Source organism: Typopeltis vanoorti, chromosome 23 (genome assembly GCF_054136105.1).
Source record: "Typopeltis vanoorti isolate ZY-2024b chromosome 23, IOZ_Tvanoo_1.0, whole genome shotgun sequence".
NCBI lineage: Eukaryota > Metazoa > Arthropoda > Arachnida > Uropygi > Thelyphonidae > Typopeltis > Typopeltis vanoorti.
The window spans coordinates 63,388,914-63,407,925 of record NC_143571.1 but is presented as its reverse complement, the minus strand read 5'-3'; the positions used below and the strand labels follow the sequence as shown (position 1 = coordinate 63,407,925).

The 19,012-nt window shown below is 35.8% G+C and overlaps 1 protein-coding gene and 1 non-coding gene across 2 annotated transcripts in view; one reads left to right on the top strand and one right to left on the bottom strand.

The window, feature by feature from the left end:
• The window catches only part of LOC150093910 (uncharacterized), a 112,290-nt gene that overhangs the window by 46,334 nt on the left and 46,944 nt on the right, over positions 1–19,012 (top strand). Inside the window, 1 exon segment of the mRNA XM_090412918.1 lies at positions 3,133–3,210. Coding sequence (XP_090269044.1) covers positions 3,133–3,210 — 78 coding nt within the window.
• TRNAY-AUA (transfer RNA tyrosine (anticodon AUA)) lies at positions 18,628–18,719 on the bottom strand. Its single transcript is given in 2 exon segments — positions 18,628–18,664; positions 18,682–18,719. It is a non-coding gene; the product is annotated as a tRNA-Tyr (tRNA).

The following is a 19,012-nucleotide window of genomic DNA, read 5'->3' as shown; positions in this document are numbered from 1 at the left end:
TCGCATAAAAATCCCAAGAATTTGAATGGCATAGATTCTGCCCACATAACTTGTTTCAAGTTCTCAAGCAAACCCTTCATTTGGACTCTAAACACTAATTTCAGCCCTTATTAGCCACCATCTATAGTATTTGTTTTGTTTTAATTTATATGTGGGTAATTATATAATAGCATGTTTCTCTCTAACTTAATATATTTCTTAATAGTTTTTAACCAAACAAATTAAAATACTCTAGCTTCGGTGTAGTAAGGTTTTTCCCCCCATTGATCAGGCCAGTAGTGTTAACAGGTAACCAAATTAGTGTGACTTAAGCATACTATGTACATTGTAACATAGCTTGTTTCTTTTTATATCTGTGTATATATACTCTAGATCAGTGTTTCCCAACCTTTTTGAAGTCGCGGATCCCCTGTAGCGAATGCTAATATGTTGCGGACTCCCTGTAGCGAATGTTAATTCACCGTGGCCCCCATAAAATCCAAAATGGAAATTTTTTATATTTTACATATCATAAAGATGAAGTAATAAATTACAATTTTACAACACTAAATGTGTCATTTATGACAATGCAATACTGTTATAAATGGAGATATTCAGAAGAATATGAACATATCAATTAGGCCAGGCGTGAGCAACATGATAAGATAAAGTTTAATGAAAATAAACTATCCCGTGGACCACGGGTTGGGAAACACTGCTCTAGATGATCCTTGATATGAAGGGCAAAACATCGGATGATTGTTTTGCTTAAAATAAACTAAAGTTTTACTATAGTATGATGGTTGTTTCCATAATTTTTTAATAATGAATAATTAATCCTTTAACCACTGATCTTTCTTCTCTAGCTGCCCTCATAGCTTTAATTGTTTTGGCCATAAATCCAGAACAACAAAACAGTATAACAGCCATTCTTCAGTAGGATGAGGACAACTTCATCCTATAATGTGTTAACTTCAGTGCAATTAAAAAAGCAATCCTGTCTTTTTTCTCACAAGAAGCATATCACTTATCTACTTTTAACTTTTATAATATCTATATATCTAGATAAGATCATATTTCTTTTCTTGGACACAAAGATATTATCATATCTATAGTGTCCCAGCTCCATTAAACTTGTCATTTTTCATCCAGTGCCAGTATACTAATTTTCACCTCTACAACTACTAACATTCTAGAAATCCCAATCCATCTCAACTTTAGAATATTCTTCTCACATTTCATGTGGTGCACCAAAAACCTCCATAAAATGGGAAGGCTGGTTAATAAGATTACTCCCCTCCCCCTTTTCTTGTAGAAAGTTATTTTTGCTTGGTTATAAAGTGTATTATACTTGACATATTCTTGTTTTCATCCTTAACCAAAATGTAAGCAAATGAAATTTGCATGTGAAGTATCTTTACAACTAGTATATAGAAATTAGTAACTTTATACTAGCTGCCTCAGTATCCCATAATACCAAAACATTATATGAAGGGTCACTGCTTAGACTGGTTTGACCTTTGTCGAGATCTCATCAGCAGAAACTAGACACAGGAAAATAGGTTAAATCAATACAGAATTCATATATTTGCCATATACAAGGAGTAAAGTAGTTTATCTCCATATTATTAAGACACTTAAGAATCAGAGAGAGAGTTTTCGTGACTAGTCATGAAGATGCTTCACATGCAAACTTTTCTTACATTTGGGAGGATTAAAACAAGAATATAATTTCTTTTTAAGTATCATATATCCGCTCTGTTATAAACTCACTTTCTCATAGATATTCTGTGATTTTGTTTTGCCTAATTTTGCTTAAATTGACATTTAAATGGCATATTTTAATAGTGATCCTGAATATAAATTTCATTGAATTTTATCTGGAAAGAGTTATCATAGAGGAAGCTAGCTAGTCAATTAGCAAGGTGTTTAAGATGAAGCTTGGTGGCCATTTCCATCTTGGAAAATGGAATTAGCTAGTCTAGAACTAGTTCAAAAATTGAAATTACTTCACTGCTGCATGCCATCTCTAAATGCTGGCCTGGTTGCCTGAGTAGATAGCATATCCATTCTCCATCAGCCTGCAGTTTTAAATACCACCACAGGCCTGGATGTTTGGTAATATCTTTAGGTGGTAGATGAATGTCATCACCTGGTGTGAGACCACCAACCCATTTATTGGAGGTCAGAAGTGGCTTGAAAAAAAAAGTTCCATGCTTGGTCTTTAGAGTAAAGTTTCTGAATTTCTAATTCTTGCCAATTTGATTGGCCAAGTGGTTAGTGTATTCACTCTCCAACTTACATGCTAGGTTCAGATCCTGCTTTGGGAATGGATGTTCTGTGAATGTCTAAGTGCTTGATGAATTACTGTCTGATGTGCGACCAGCATTGTGCATGTTATCAGAGGCCTGAATGGCTTTAAAAAAAGCTTTGCATTTGTTTTGTCTGTAGAGCAGGATTTCTGGATTATCTAGTCCTTAGCTCACCCATAGTTCTTGGGGTGGGATTCATATTAAGAATTATATCACACTAATATCCTATTTTTAATTGTTTAAATAAAATATAACTTAGTTTTTGATTGCTGGTGTTTCGTTCTCTCTTTCTCTCTCTCTTTCATTTGAGAATTATCATCACACCCATGCTATATTTCATTATTCAAAGAACTATTCTGTATTAAAGAACAAAGAAATTCAACATCCAAATATCATTAAATCCATCCAGCGAGCGTGAAATTATCAGTGTGAATCAAATCATTTTGCAATAAAAATGATCCAAATGAAACCTAAAACTGAACACTCATAAATATGTTCTTATGTACATCCTAAATCTCAAATTTTATTAACTTCCATCCACAACACTAGCAATATGTTAATTTCAACATGTTTCACCCTTTGTGATCTTGTAAATGATCTTGAAAACAAATATTGGAATGTCTCAAACCAATTCTAGGATTTCGTGAAATAACAGTAGAATTTCTTGGTATGGGCATTCAAAATTAATCTAATAGGTACTTATTTACACATTTTGTGAAATTAACTAATGTGTTTTAAATATTATTTATCGCTTGTTTTGTACCCATATTTTGAGATATCAAAAGCTTTATTTCATTAAATAGAATGCAATTTTTTGAATGCAAGTTTCTTTTGCTTCTAGTTAATGGTGGCAGGAGCTCAGGGACAACAGCAAATGTTAATGCAAGCTGGTCTAGCACAGCAATTACAGGTTGGAAAAGTAAGAGATAGTTTATTTTAAATTGGCAGAAAACTTTGTATACACAACTCATTAATGTTAAGAGCTGTTGAGAAAATGACAAAAATTGCTGTCATTTTGAGACTCATGTTACAAATATTCTGTACCTGTCAGTAATTGGAAACATGAATTATTACTGAAATCAAGTGATTAGTTTAATCGTTAATGTTCTTAATATAATGTTGAAGAGACTATTTTCTTTATAATTTCATTGTTATGGTAATGACAATCACAACAATTTGCACTGAACTGACATTGATGAAAAGTTTAGTATCCCAAATAATTGTCAGCCTGTCTGGTCAAGTGATTAGCATATCCATTCTCAAACCAGCATGCTGTGGGTTCAGATCCCACCATGGGTATGTATGTACAAGGTGTGTTCAAAAAAAGACCAAACTTTTGATATACAGACTTGATTGCTCATTTTACAACATTTTAAGCACTGTCCCTTTCAAAGTAGTCCCTTCTACTGCAATACACCATTCCCAACATTTCTTCCATTGTTGGAATGCTTCCTGGAAATCACCTTCTGTGATAGCATGCGGTTCTCTTATCACATTTTCCTGAATCTCCTCTGTGGCTTGTAAATGATGTCCTTTCAAAGTGATTTTAAGTTTGGGAAACAGGAAAAAGTCTGCTGGAGCTAAGTCTGAAGAATTGGGTGGATGAGGCACAATGGATGTCTGATGTTTTGCCATATTTGCTGGCACATTGTCTGATGCAACATCCAAGTCTGGTTGTTCCACAATTCAGGCCTTTTCCTGCACATAGCATCCCTAAAACATGCTAAAACTTCCTGGTACAACTCTTTGTTTACCATCTGACCACATGGTACAAATTCATAGCAGACAATGCCTTTCATCAAAAAACACAACCAACACCTTGATCTTTGACCGACTCATCTGTGCTTTTTTTTGGTTGAGGGGACCCTTTCCCCACCCACCTACTGTGATGATTGCATATTGTTTTCAACATCATTGCCATAAATCCATGTCTCAATTTTTACCAAGTTTGCAGCAAAATTTCACACACTCACATTGTTCTTCAAGCTCTTTCATTGTTACTTTGTCACTAATCCAACGAACAGCTTGTGCACGTGCTCACTTCAGTGGATGTAACTCGATGACTAATTCTCATAGCAGAATGGGGTAAATGGCAGTTAGATACGCTCAGTAGCCACAGCGCTCTCTCTCTGTGCTGGTTGGCACGCTATTTAAAAAGTTCGGTCTTTTTTGGACACACCTCGTGTGTGTGTGTGAGTGATTGTCTTGAGTATCATTGCTTCAAATGAGTCACTGATCTTCCTATTGGAGGCAGCCTGAAGTGGCTTGAAAAAGCTCCATATTTGTTCCCTAGAGGAGGGTTTCCAGAATTGGGTATCAGTTTTAGATTATCCTAAAAATGAATTTAAAAATACAAAACAAAATTTAATTTAAAAAAGGAATTTAAAATTAACAAAGGAATTTAAAAATACAAAACAAAAATTAATGAAAATAGGGAAAAAAAAATCTTAACCCACCCATGGTACTAATGTACTATATATTTGCCCTTCATTTGGTGGGAGTCACATCCTTAGAAATCCTGCTAAGTTGTGTTATTTAAAATCTTTTAACCCATAAACCCTTTCTCATAAAGAGTTTGTTCTAACAAAAGTTATTTTGTTATATTATAATCCATAATAGAGATCTTGATCCTAAAAAATTCTTTGAAAATATTCATGATGTCAAAAAAATATATGTACTGTTCAGAATCTTGCTGACTGTTGTCACATATTTTCTTGATGTTATATTATAGCTCATTCCTTACAAAAGCAAAATATCATCACCTGTATCCATTTTAATGTAAATAGAACAGTACATAACAATAGATGATTAATAATGGTATTGTATGTACATGGAGTATTGAGTAAACTGGGTGGGTTGTGTGAAGTAGTGTGTCCTCATATAATAGATCCTTGGACTTCTTAGAGGTGTCACATAATAACTTGATGGGATGGTTTCTCCTGATATCCTTACTTTCAGTGTATCATGACAGCTAGTTGTGGACATTTTAAATGTCAGAGATATGAGATATAGGAATACATGAAGAAAGTAACAACAAAGAAAGACAGTTATAGTAGACTTCAATATCTCCAGTATGCAGAACTCAGTAACATAATAGACAAATGATAACATAATAGAGAAATTGAGAAATTCTTGCTTAATAAGTTGATTGTTTCAGAAATTTATTTAGATTATCCCAAAAATGAGGTTAGGGAATTAGACCTGATTACCAGGTGTAACATTCCTTACTTATATATAATGGAAGTTTGATTTCCAAAAGTTTCCTAAAAATCCTAGATTGAATGGATTGATATAAAATAAATAATAAATACTCTTGCAACAGGTTAAAATCCTACTATTTGCTCATTTCTTTTTATAGTTATATCTGATTATGAAAATTTCTGAAAACTAAATATCAGCCCTTAACTGAAATCCCCTAACCTATAAAAATGAACTCCTTTTGTTACTTCTTTCTTCTTTTTCTTCTTCTTTATTATCTTTTTGTTATACCTCTAATAGGACCAGAGCAGCAATACACATTAGAGACCAATTATCTAGATTATATTTGTAATGAACTAATTTATAAATTTCACAGTGCATAAGTCTGCTCCTTTCCTGTTAGTTATGGAACTTGGTCAGTAAATTACCAACAAATGGTAATTTATTAACCAAGTTCCATAGTTTTCATAATATAATCCATGAATATGCTTCATGAACCTTTTCTGTATATACCTTCAATTATTTTAACATTCTGTTGGAGGTTTAATGGAGTATTGACAGCACTAGGAAAGGATTAAAAACTAATTTTAATGCTTTCAATATTTCGTCTCAGTCACTGAGACATCTTCAGGGAGTACAAATAACACTTGTAACACACACACACACATAAACAACACACAATACTAAATGAAACACGTGGGTGACACTAAAGTCCTATCTAGGTTATTGTTTCCCAAATTTTGGGAAGTTTTATGCATCCGTAGTTGTTAAGATTAGGTTGATTTCTGAGTGCTGCTGCTGCAGATTCTAAAAATAGTCTTTCCTTTTAAAATTTACGATGGTGGAGCATGGTGGTTTTTTCCAGACATTTTTTCTTCTGATATTTAATTTTATCTTGCTCAAAGCTAAATGATCACTTTCTCCTTCAAATCCCTGTATATACTTGTGTCCTGAATTAGCATGAGGATATCACTATCAACATTACCATAGTCTCTGACAATTTTCTTGTATCCTCTTGCCATGTGAATTTGTTCATATCCTTAAGTTGGAACATGGTATTATTAGTAATGATTAGTCCATATGCTAAACAGAAATCCAACTGTACTTACCATTATTATTAGCTCTACCCTTTTCTCCAGATATTATTATTTCGACTTCAGAGATCTATGGAGTCGGAAGACTCATCGTGAGAGGTACACGCTGTTACACACAAAGCCCATCAAGCTATGTTTTAAACTCATTCAATGTATCCACATTCACCACAATGTCAGGCAATGCATTCCACTCACCAACCACTCTCCATGCAAAGAATCTGCTCCTTATACCCTTTCTTCCAATCTATGAAAAATTTCTTCTATAACCCTTTATTAACTTAAATATCTTAGTCATATCCTCTCTGTTTCTCCTATTCACAAGGTTTTGTAAACTGCATTCTGTCAATCTGTCCTCATATCATGCGATCACTTCTTATTTCAAGTTCTCTGTAAACTTTCCATGATGATATAATCCAAGATTATATCTTTATGCCTCAACCAGCATGATGTTATAACTACCAACAATGTCATATTCTAAGATTTTTCTTGTTTTTTATGTGAATTTGTGCTCATCTTTATGTCAGAACATTTTTATTAGTAATGACCAAGTCTATCACTCTAGTTGAAATTACCTGCTATTCAAGATGCTTATCTTCATGTTTGGTGTTGAATGCTATAGCTACCCACCCCTTCCTTTTCCCTACCTGAATATAACACTTATGATTATTATTTAGCAGAATCTCATTAACATCATTTTTCATCTAACACCAATTATGTCAACATAGTTCCTCTAATTCTTCTGTTAGTTCTGCTTCTTTTTCAATGATATATTAACCTGTTTTCAATTATGCTGATGTTAAGTTTGAGTTTGTTCCAATATCTGTCTTTTCCCCATTAACTCTGCTTCCCTTTTGAAATCAACTGTGGGACCTTGTTTACCCTAGCAACTCTGCAGCCTGCATATTTTCTCATGTTATACCATCAGTTGTTTTTTGTTTGTTTGTTTGTTTGCTTGCTTCTTTCAGAATAAAAGACAAAAAAAATTATTTATGGTAATAAAGAAAGTGTACTGTATAAGTTGATGCAAAGAAAGAGCTTATAGAAATTTGGGATTCAGTTCCAATTTCTCAGTAGACTTAAATAAGCTCATTTTGTCTTCTTATACATTTAGATGCTCTGATATGGAAGTGCTGAATTCTTTCTACGTTTTTAAACATTTCACTTCTGTTCATAGCTAGACTGCTTGCATCAAGTTTTTTTCCCATTTTTTATGTTTTTATTTATTTTTTATATCGATCTCATATACGAGAGGTCAAAGAACCTTTATAGGCTCTTCAACCTTATCAATCTTTCTCACTCTTCATCTGCAAACCCCACACTGTGTGTGTGTGGGGGGGGGGTTGATTTTTATTGAAGAGTTGCATTTTTATTGAAGAGTTACAGGTTGTAGTTGTTTGTGAATACTTCATGAGGAAGGCTGTTCCAGAGGAGAGAGGTAGAAGCAATATTCCCTCTAATTTTTTGGTGTGAGTGTGCGCAGAAATTTGCGTGTGTGCAAAATTTGCCTTCTTTTGAAAAGTATGTGCGCACCCGTACGAGTCACCGTACTGATTATTTAAGCAGAAAAGTTAAAAGATTTTAGTTCACTCTTTACCTTCTGGTGTCAATGGGACGTCAGCCAGTTCACCCCAACTCTCCACCGTGTTCCCACATACGGCAGTATCCCCCCAGTAAACAGTTGGAAATCACGATTCACAAGCCTTGGGCAGGACTCGATCCAGGATCTTCATGCATGCAAGGCCAACACGATACCGACTGTACTAGATAGGATTTTCTAAGTGTGTGTATTATTACCATCACCAAGTAAGTTGTGTGACATTAATCACAGAGCTAACATAAATATTTCATATGTATTTAATATTGATCTGAAAGTAAGAAATAAAGTAAATAAAGAAATTTTAATTTCATCTTGAAAATGTGTGCGCATATTTTTTGCTTTGTGCGCTAGTTGTAAAATGTGCACGTGCACATGTGCACAGCTTAGAGGGAACATTGAGTAGAAGGAATAAAAGAGGAAGAGGAGAAACAGGTTTGGTGTGTTTGCAGTTATACTGAATAGGGATGCTGAGAACAAGCCCAACAGAAAGTGGAGGAATGACCATAAAAGCTCCTATAGAACAGAAACAGTGCTGAAACATTGTCTGGGAGATAGAGGTGAAGTGAGTCTGTAAGGGCATCATCTCTGAGCTGAACTGCTCTTCTCTGGACAGCATGAAGACCTTTTAAGGAAGTTTTAGGTGCACCACTTCAAGCATTGTGAACAGTATTCTAATGATGGGCAGATTTAGAACTTGTATATAGTTAAGAGCCGTGCAGATGAAAAATAGCATCCTGAGTGAGCGGAAGATAAAGCCTAGTTTTTTAGATGCTGAAGAAGCAGTTCATGTGATGGTTTATGCCAGGAGAGGCTGGAGGTAAATACTAGCCCAAACAGAGAGATTTGATTCTGTCTGGTGATTTGTATATTACTGAAAATAAAGATAGGTATGCTGAGGTCCTTCTTTTATGAGAGAAATGGCAAGACTACATTTTGGTGGCATCAAAGGTGATTAGGTTTTCTTCATCCCATTGAATTGAATTCAGGATAGTACGGAGATCAGTATTTTAGTTGCCAGTTGAAGATGGCTGAGCACTATGGTTTGTTAAATAAGTAGAATGAATGGAGATATTATTATTATTATTATTATTATTATTATTATTACGGGTATCTCCATGGAGTCAGTAGACTCATCGCGGGAGACCCAAACTAGCAAAACAATATCTGTCATATCTCTTCTTGAATTCATTTACAGATGAAGAGCTCACAACAAAGTCAGGCAATGAATTCCACTCATTCACCACCCTCCAGGCAAAAAACCTTGTTCTGACACCTTTGTTAACCACACTCATCAAAGTTTTGAATAAGATTAGTGGTTAAATTAGTGATGAATACCTGCAAAAGCTTAACTGCAATAAATGTGCTTGATTTTGGTTGTTCATCACCATCTTCACTGTCATTATTTCAGGTTGGTCCAGCTCTTTATTTGTGGATTCATCTGCTTTTGTTTCCATAATTTCTTAGGTTGTGTTTCTTAGGAAGGACCTCTCACGATGAGCCTTTTGACTCCATGGAGGAATGAATAATAATAATAATAATAATAATTTGTTCAACATCTTCATTCATCTTTATAGTTTTCAATTACATAAATGAAGATGTTGAACAACTTCACTTTTTTTGCAGAGGGTTCAAATTAGTCACTGTTACATGCCACAAATTTTTTCAACAGTTATTGATGTTTCTGTAGATAGCTCCTCCCCAGTGCCGGATTAAGGGGCGGGCTGACCGGGCAGCTGCCTGGGGTGCCAAAGGTAGGGGGCACCAAAACTAAGGCCAGCAATATAGCCTTATATCTATGCAACTTTGAAAAGACGAAGTAGGGTCTTATTTCTTATTAAAAGTCCATAGGGAGAGTTGAAGAATGTATTGATGGCAACAATAAATGATAACAGTAAAATAAACCACTGCTAGATAGCAGGGACTTCATTTTATAACAGTCATCATCACTATTCATTATGTGTGATTTTTTTTTTTTTAAATATTTAAGATAGGATGGATCACAAAGAAATTAAATTAAAAATACCATGTATTATAAAGTTGTTTTAATCGAAGCTCGAATTATAAAAGTTTAGTAAACAAATCAAAAATGTACATAATATTCAGTAGGCGAGTTGGAAGTGTGCGCAAAAGGTTGAATATTGGTACGATGCGGCGCATTGGCTAAACCAGTTAACTAATTTAAAACTCTCAGAGAAGTTGTCAAACAAAGGCTTTCTCCATATTGATTCTAATTTTAGGTGTTAGTTCATTAAATTAGAATTATACATCGTCTTTGTGTTCTGTATATTTGTATGTGTTTTGAAATTATTAAGTATTTCTTTTTGTTTTATTTTTGCCTATCCTTGAAATTTATAATAATATTGGTGATTTGGTGGTAAGTTTTACATTTTATTATTTTTACTATTAAATCTCCTTTTAAAAATAATAAATTTAGTTTAATCCTTTATCCCAGTGAGAGCAAACAAAGTTTGCACCTGAAAATATCTTCAGGACTGAATATAGTGTTGTACTATCTTACCTGGGTAAGTAGTGCAACACCAGGGCAACTCGTAGCAAAGGTGGAGTAAGATACCAACACTCCTATCCCAGTATCTCCCATAATGCAAACACATCTCCTTGTGGATATGTATACTGTTATGCATTATATGCATTAAGGGATTGGCCACTACCCAGACTAGTTTCGACCTTTATCGAGGTCTCTTCAGTGGGAGCCAGGCCCAGAGTTGCTCTCACTGGGATAAAGGTTCTAAATCTCCTTTTATTGTTAATTCAATTTTTTTTTAATCATAGAAATTTGGAATTTCTAACCCTTCAAAATGTCTTCTAAAAAATTATCTGGAGCAGAAAACTGCAAAAGAAAATTAGAAAAAGAAAGAAATATTTCTAAAAGCGCAAAATATTTAACTAACTTCCTAAAATCAACAAATTCATCTTCACCTGACTCTACTTCTTTTAACATTTCAATAAAAGAAGATGCATCACATGATGAAAATTCTAGAGAATTAAACTCTGATGATATAAGTCTAAATGAAAAAGATAAAAAAAATGAAAATAATGATTTGCAAATTTCAAATTCAAAAGTGACAAATTTCAAAGAAAACCCGCAGAATATTTCTGAAAATACTTTTCAGTATAGCAATTCTGCTACATGGCCTTTCCCATTAAACTCTGCAGTTCACGATTCTTCAAATTTATTAGAATGTATTAGAATAATTTATTAAATATATATGTAAATTATAATTGATAAAATCAAAAGTGTAAAACCCATAATATTTTTAATAACCAATAATTTAGTTTGTTTTTTTTTATATGTACTATTTTATTTTTTTGTTGGTGAATAAAAATGATAAGTAGAAATCTTGAAGTTATGAAATTATTAATCATTTGAGAAAACCTATACCTACTTACAATCAGGAAGTATTAAATATTAAAAAAAAAACACCTTAGGGTGCCAAAGAAGGAGTTTGCCCGGGGCTCAAAATTGTCTTAGTCCGGCCATGCTCCTCCCATGCTGCATAAATATCTCTGACATCACAGAAATTCAATTGTCTCCAGAAATCAGTCAGAGTCAACATTACATCGATATGAAAGCCTTTATTGAAGCCTTCTACGTGATTCCCATAACCTTTAAAAGTTTTGATGATACCGGTATCCAGTTTGCTGATCTGTTGCCAAGCATGAATGGAACTGCAATATTGGATTGTGCATTTTACAATATGCCTTAAATTAAAGATGCCAAGAAATTATATTGTTTTTTTGAAAAAAGGGCTGAACCAAGAATATCATTTCTTGGCACCTTTATTTTATAGTATAACCAAGTGGGGGAACTTTCAATGCAATATGCCTTCATAATATAGGAACATTATCCAGAATCAAGAACGTATTGAATAGGTACTTCAGAAACAAAAGTTATTAAACCATTCCCAGATTTATGGTGATATTCCTGCCTTCTTTGTTAGACTACCAATGAATTGACATCTTTTTGAGATAGAGAGAGAAAGAGAGCTTTAGAGATTTTGGTGCAGTAGACCATGAGAGACTTACACTTTCAAGTATCCCTAAGTGTTGCAGAGAAACAATGTTGCTTGATCCTTAAGTACTTTAAAACTCGGGTTCTTTTCTTGATTTTTGGAATTATAAGTACAAATCTCAAACCTCTTTAAAAATAAGCCACTCTGTCAGAACAACGACTGAGTGTTGTTCTGGCTTCTTACCTTTCTTTCACGTAAGTTTAAAAATCTTAGCAGCCTATCTGTTATGCAGCTAAATTAGCTAACTTACTACTATTGTTATTATCCAACTGCAAACACCAAACCTACTTATCCCCCTCCTCATCTATTTCATCTACTTTTGTCTTCTGGAACACCTTTCTTCATGAAGTGTTCCCAGCAACTGAAATCTTCAACCCTTCAAGTAAAATGCCAAGTAGATTTTTTCTTTCTTAATTTTCATGTGAATCCCATAAATGGCACTGATATGCTATAGACTCTTCTATCTCTCACATATGAGATCAGTATGTATAAAAAAAAAATTGGAATTTCCATGGAGTGAAAATTATGAGAAGGCCAAGTAACCATTATTCACAATCATATCATTCTAAAATTCAGTCACTGACAGTGTGCACTCACAACTACCTTTGATAACTCATTCTACTCATTCACCAATTGTGGAAGACCCACACCAACTTTTATATACACAAACCTATTATATTGCTCCTTAAACTCATTTACTGTCATTGCATTCACAACTAATTCTGCAAATTCATTCCACTCATCCACCACTCTCTCCACACAAAATATATAGTCCACACACCCTTATTAATCACACTCTTATACAACTTCCATTGATGTTTTTTGTTTTGCATGTGTGTGTGTGTGTGTGTGTGTGTGTGAAAGAGAGAGAGAGAGAGAAATATCAGGTAGGGCAATGGCAGAAACATTAAGAAAATATGATCTTGCCAAAATAATTTTACACAATAAAACACAGCTCTTTGTTGACTGTTGACTCAAGGAAATATTTGTACATCCATTGCATGTTAAACTGGGTATCGTGAAGAACTTTGTTAATGTATTGGACTAAAACAGACCTTCATTCTAATTTCTAACTGCAAGATTTTCAAAATTTTCATAAGCCAAACTTAAGAATGGTATCTTGTTGGATTTTAAATTAGAAGAGTTTTAAAGCTCTCCTAATTTGAATGAATATGAATATATTCTCCTAATATGAATATAACTGTGCATTATATTTTCATGTGAGAACACTGTAAATTTGGGGAGGGGGTGCTGTTTCTATAATTTGTTTTTATTGGTCACTATCCATACCAGTTGGTTGTAATTTATATGTATACTCACATAAGTAATTTTTATTTATTATTTATTAATATTTTTTTCCTTTTCTGTAAACATGTTGCTCTCCAGCTTAATTTAAAATTTTGTAACCTATATTTTTTAATTGATCTCTCAAATATTTACATATACTGTATACAATTATCATCTTGAGTAACATTCAATATATTATTTTACAAGGTTTACTAAGTGCTACATATAATGAAATTTTAATAATAATTATAATAATAATAATAATGAAATAGATAATAATAATAATAGGACTCTAGCTTTGATGTAGTAAGGTTCTTTTTTTTTTTTCACCAGAGGTCAGGCCAATAGTTGTTATCGGTTGGTTAGTAACTTTAGCATGCCATGTAGATTGTAATGCAGCTAATCTCTTTGTATATATGTGTATGCTCCAGATGATGACCTTAATGTAAAGGTTGAAACATCGAGTGTTTATTTTGGTTTGTATTAGGCTAAAGTTTTACTCTAACCACGGTAGTTGTTTCCATAATTTTCATGATGTATTCTAATCACCGTGTAAGCATGAAGGAAAGGTTTTGAAAATCAAATTTTCTTAAATTTGATTATAGAAACATAAACAGATATTTGTAACATGAAAATATAGGAGGAATTACTGCATAATTCTAGACATTTGCAATTCTTTATGGCAGAGCAAGCTCGGTATAGAATTATTGTTGTACATTTTGAAATAAGTATAAATGTAGCTCTTTTACATTTTGTCATCAATAAAAAAGAGTTCATTAGTCATCTACTTCTGATTCTGCAAATGTTCATAATCAAGACAAGGTGTACTTTTCTGGAAATAAACTTAGTGAATTTATATACCATATCTGACTTGCAATTAATCTATTAAATGATTATTATTATTATTATTATTATTATTCAGGCCTCCAAGGAGTCAAAAGACTCATCGAGGGAGGTCCTTCCTAAGACATAAAGTCTGTCAAGACTCATCGAGGGGAGGTCCCCCCCTGAGAAACACAAAGTCTATCATACCACTCTTTAAACTCACTGACCGTTCTCGCTCCCACCACTCCATCAGGCAATGCATTCCACGGCTCAACCACCCTCCACACAAAGAAACCACTCCTTACCCTCTTGCTCACAGTTTCCTTTCGTAACTTCCAGGGATGGCCTCTTGTCATCACTCCTTCCCGCTGATCAACCAAGCGAAAGAACTCCCCAGTGTCAACCCTGTAACCACCTCTCAACAGTTTGAAAGTCTCAATCATATCACCTCTCCTTCTTCTATCCACCAAACTCTGCAATCCACATTCTCTCAGCCGATCCTCATAACTATCCTTGTACAGTCCTGAAACCATCTTTGTCATCCGTCTTTGTATCCTTTCCACAGTTAATTTATCCCCTTCAAATCCTGGGGACCAAATCTGAGAACAATAGTCCAAGTGTGGTCTGATCAGAGACTTATACAACAGAATGATAACCCTCTTATCTCTGCAGTTCAGTGTCCTTCTCATAATAGCAGCAATCCTCTGTGTTACCTTCACCACCTTTGCAATATGTCCCCTAAACTTCAGGTTTCTATCAATCATCAGCCCCAGATCTCTTGTCTCCCCTACTTCCTCCAGTATAACTCCTCCCATAGAGTATGCAGCATCCCATCGATGTTTCCCAAACCTCAAGACCTTACATTTTGCTGCATTAAACTGACCTCCCCCATTCATTTGTTCATCTATCTAGCTTATTTAAATCCTCTTGCAGGGCTACCACATCTGCACTATTACTAATAATCCTTCCCAGCTTCGCATCATCCACAAACAACTGAATATCCCCCTACAATCCACTGGCTATGTCATTGATATAAAGGTTAAACAATATAGGTCCTAGTACTGAGCCCTGTGGGACCCCACTTGTAACCCTCTGCCTCCTGGAAACTGCTCCACCATACACAACTCTCTGATACCTATCAGACAGCCAATCCTGAATCCAGTTGACCAATCTGACATCCAAACCCATGTGCTGCAACTTAAATATCAGCTTATCATGTGGCACCCTGTCAAATGCCTTCGCCAAGTCTAAGAAAATTGCAGTATATGCCTTTTCCTCATCTAATGTTCTTGTAACTTTATTATAAAAGGCTAGCATATTGCTAAAACAAGAGCGTCCTTTCACAAATCCATGTTGATTCTCACAGATAACATTACCCTCATCTGCCCAATGCTGTATACGGTCCCTCACTACTTTCTCCAAGATCTTTACAACTACTGATGACACACAGACTGGCCTATAATTAGACACTTCCAGTCTGTTACCACCCTTATGCAATGGCACTATCTTACCTTCCTTCCATTCCCTGGGCACCTTTGCCAAAGCCAGACTTTCATTGAAAAGCCACGTTAAAGGCACTGTCAATTCCCTAGCACATTCTCTCAAAACTCGTGGTGAAATACCATCCAGTCCCACAGCTTTACTGACATCCAGAGTACTCAGTATCTGAAACACACTCTCCTCCTGTACCTCCAGACCTCGAACCAGTCTTATCCCTCTAGCATTAAAACTGACTCCTCTAGGATGAAATACTCCAATAAAGTGTTCATTGAACAATTCCACTATGTCCTCTGCATCAGTCACTCTATTCCCATTTTTATCCCACAATATCATTCTTCCACAGTCATTTCTCCTCCTACTGGCCACATAGCTAAAAAATTCCTTAGGATTTTCTTTGGATCTTAGGGCCAATCTCCTCTCATATTCCAGTTTCGCTTTCCTTACCACACTAGTCACTCTTCTGGCCTGTGTCTTATATTCCTCATGCATCTCTTCACCTGTCTCCTTATATCTCTTCCATAGCCTCTTTTTCGCATGCAATTCCTGTTTAATATTGTTTGTCATCCACTTTACTCCAAATTGCGTCCTCTTCTTCACTCGTGGTATACAACTTAGCATTGCTGATAACAAATATTCTTTCACAATTTCCCACGCACTGGTGATATCCCGGCCTTCCAATTCCTCCCTCCATGAAACTTCCCGAAGTTGACGTCTAAGACTATTATAATCACCTGCCTTATAATTCCACATAAGTTCCCATCTCTTTGATACTCCTGCATGTCTATTCATTTTCCAAGTCAACACCATATGGTCACTCTCTCCAGCTGGTGGGAGAGACGTCAACTCAGTTATTATCAACTCTTCTGATGCTATAACCAAATCCAAAACTTTTGAACCTCTTGTTCCCTCTGTTACATGTTGCCTAAGACATTTGTCCCTCAAGAATTCTAGAAATTCCATTCCCCTATTGCTACATGCATATTCCTCTCTCCAATTTATACTACTGAAGTTAAAATCTCCCATAACAATCATTCTTCTTGCACTTGCCAAACTTAGCTGTCTAAACATCTCCTGGTCCCCATCCTCTGTGCTCCTGGGTCTGTAGCAACACCCCACTAAATATCCTGTCTTGCCTACCTCTACCTCACACCATACGCTCTCAAAATCATTTGTCTCACTTCCTTCCAAATTCTCCACTCTTAGAGGACATAGATCATCACTTATCATAAGCAGTACCCCACCACCACGCTTTCCCCTCCTATCCTGACGAAAAATGCTATACCCAGTGACTTCTATTCCTGTTGTTATATCCCCTTCTGTCAACCATGTCTCAGTGATCGCAATAATTTTTGGCCAGGCTGATGCTATGTGCGCCACCAATTCCTCTCCCTTATTCCGGATACTCCTGGCATTAGTATAAAGCATATAAATGCCATTGTTTCTATACCCAGCATTATCCCTTCTAGACTCCACTGGGCTCAGTGTTACCTGACATTGTCTCCCTTCTCCCAAGTATCCATTCCCACAAGAGGCCACCCCTGCTATCATCCTCCCTGGGACACACTGACTCGTTCAGAACAGCAATCTCTCCAGATGCCTACGTCCTTCCTCATTCAAATGTAAACGGTCTCTCGCATACAACTACTCTCTTTCCTCAAATGCACTCCAAGCATCCACATATACCAGTCCTCTCTTGTCACACATTCTCGCTATTATGCCATTCAATATCACCGCTCTTCTGCTCAGCTCATCATTATCATACCTAGGCAACACGCACACAATTTTTCCTCTCTCTGTCTTCTTCCGTACAGTCTCAAGCAAAAATCTCATATCTCTTGCTGCCCGACTTACATTACCACTCAAGTCATTCATTCCTACCATCACAATCATCTCATCCACCCTTTCACCTCTCTTAATTGCCATAGCCACCCTTTCTATTGTTCCTCCTGGCAAACACTCCTCACGCATCCTATCTTGAACACCACGGATCATTGAGTCGCCATACATTATACCTCTTACCATTCCCTCGCTCCTATTGTTTCCATTCTCTCCTCTTCTTTCATTCCCATACCTCTCTCTTCTACTGTTTCCATTCTCTCCTCTTCTAGCACTCCCATACATCTCTCTCATTTCCTCTCTCCTGCTGTTTCCATTTTCTCCACTTCTAGCACTTCCATATCCCTCTCTCATTCTGTCTCTCCTACTACTGTTTCCATCCTCTCGTCTTCTAGCATTCCCATACCTCTCTCTCATTCCATCTCTCCTACCGTTTCCATTCTCTCCTCTTCTAGCACTTCCATATCTCTCTCTCATTCCGTCTCTCCTACTGTTTCCATCCTCGTCTGCTAGCATTCCCATACCTCTCTCTCATTCCCTCTCTTCTACTGTTTCCATTCTCTCCTCTTCTAGCACCCCCATACCTCTCACTCATACTCCCTAAATTCTCTCTCTCTCCTACTCTGATTCGCCTTGCATTTATCTCTTCCATTCTCCTAATCTTATCTTTCATACTTCTGCTCTCATTCACAAGACATTCCACCTCCTCTTTCAACTCATCTATCTCCCTCTGCAGGTCAGTCACTCTTAATCTAAATTCACTCTCCCAAACAAAACCATCTCCTAAACTTTCACAGTCACTCACACCTTCCACACTATCAACTATTATTTTCTCATTCTCTCCTATCATACTACTTGTCTTCCTACATTCATTCCCCGTTCCTGGAGCAACAAAGTCGGATATCGATATATCTAATGTACTTATTTCCTCCAACTGCCTGCATTTTGCAAAGAAAAATATTAAAGGTTTCCGTCGAGCCGGATTTGAACCAGCGACCTATGGATGTCTGAAACAGGAACTACTATAGTCCACCGCTCTGCCAACTGAGCTACGGACGGATTCACAAAAAAGGATTAGAAAAATTTCTTCTAGTCGCCAACTAGATTCGAAACCAGGTCTTCCTTCTACGGTCAAGCGGCGTAGGGTGCAAATGCCACATCCACTGAGCTACAGAGCTCTCCTAAAATACAATCACCTTGTGCCAGGCAGGGAGTGAACCTTCCGCATGTTAAGCGGATGTGATAACCACTACACCACAAACACGCTCTTATTTCCCAGAGAATGAAAATTCTCTTAAAATTGAAACCAGAGTATTCTGTTTGGTGGTGGTTAATTTTTTTTTATTCACACCA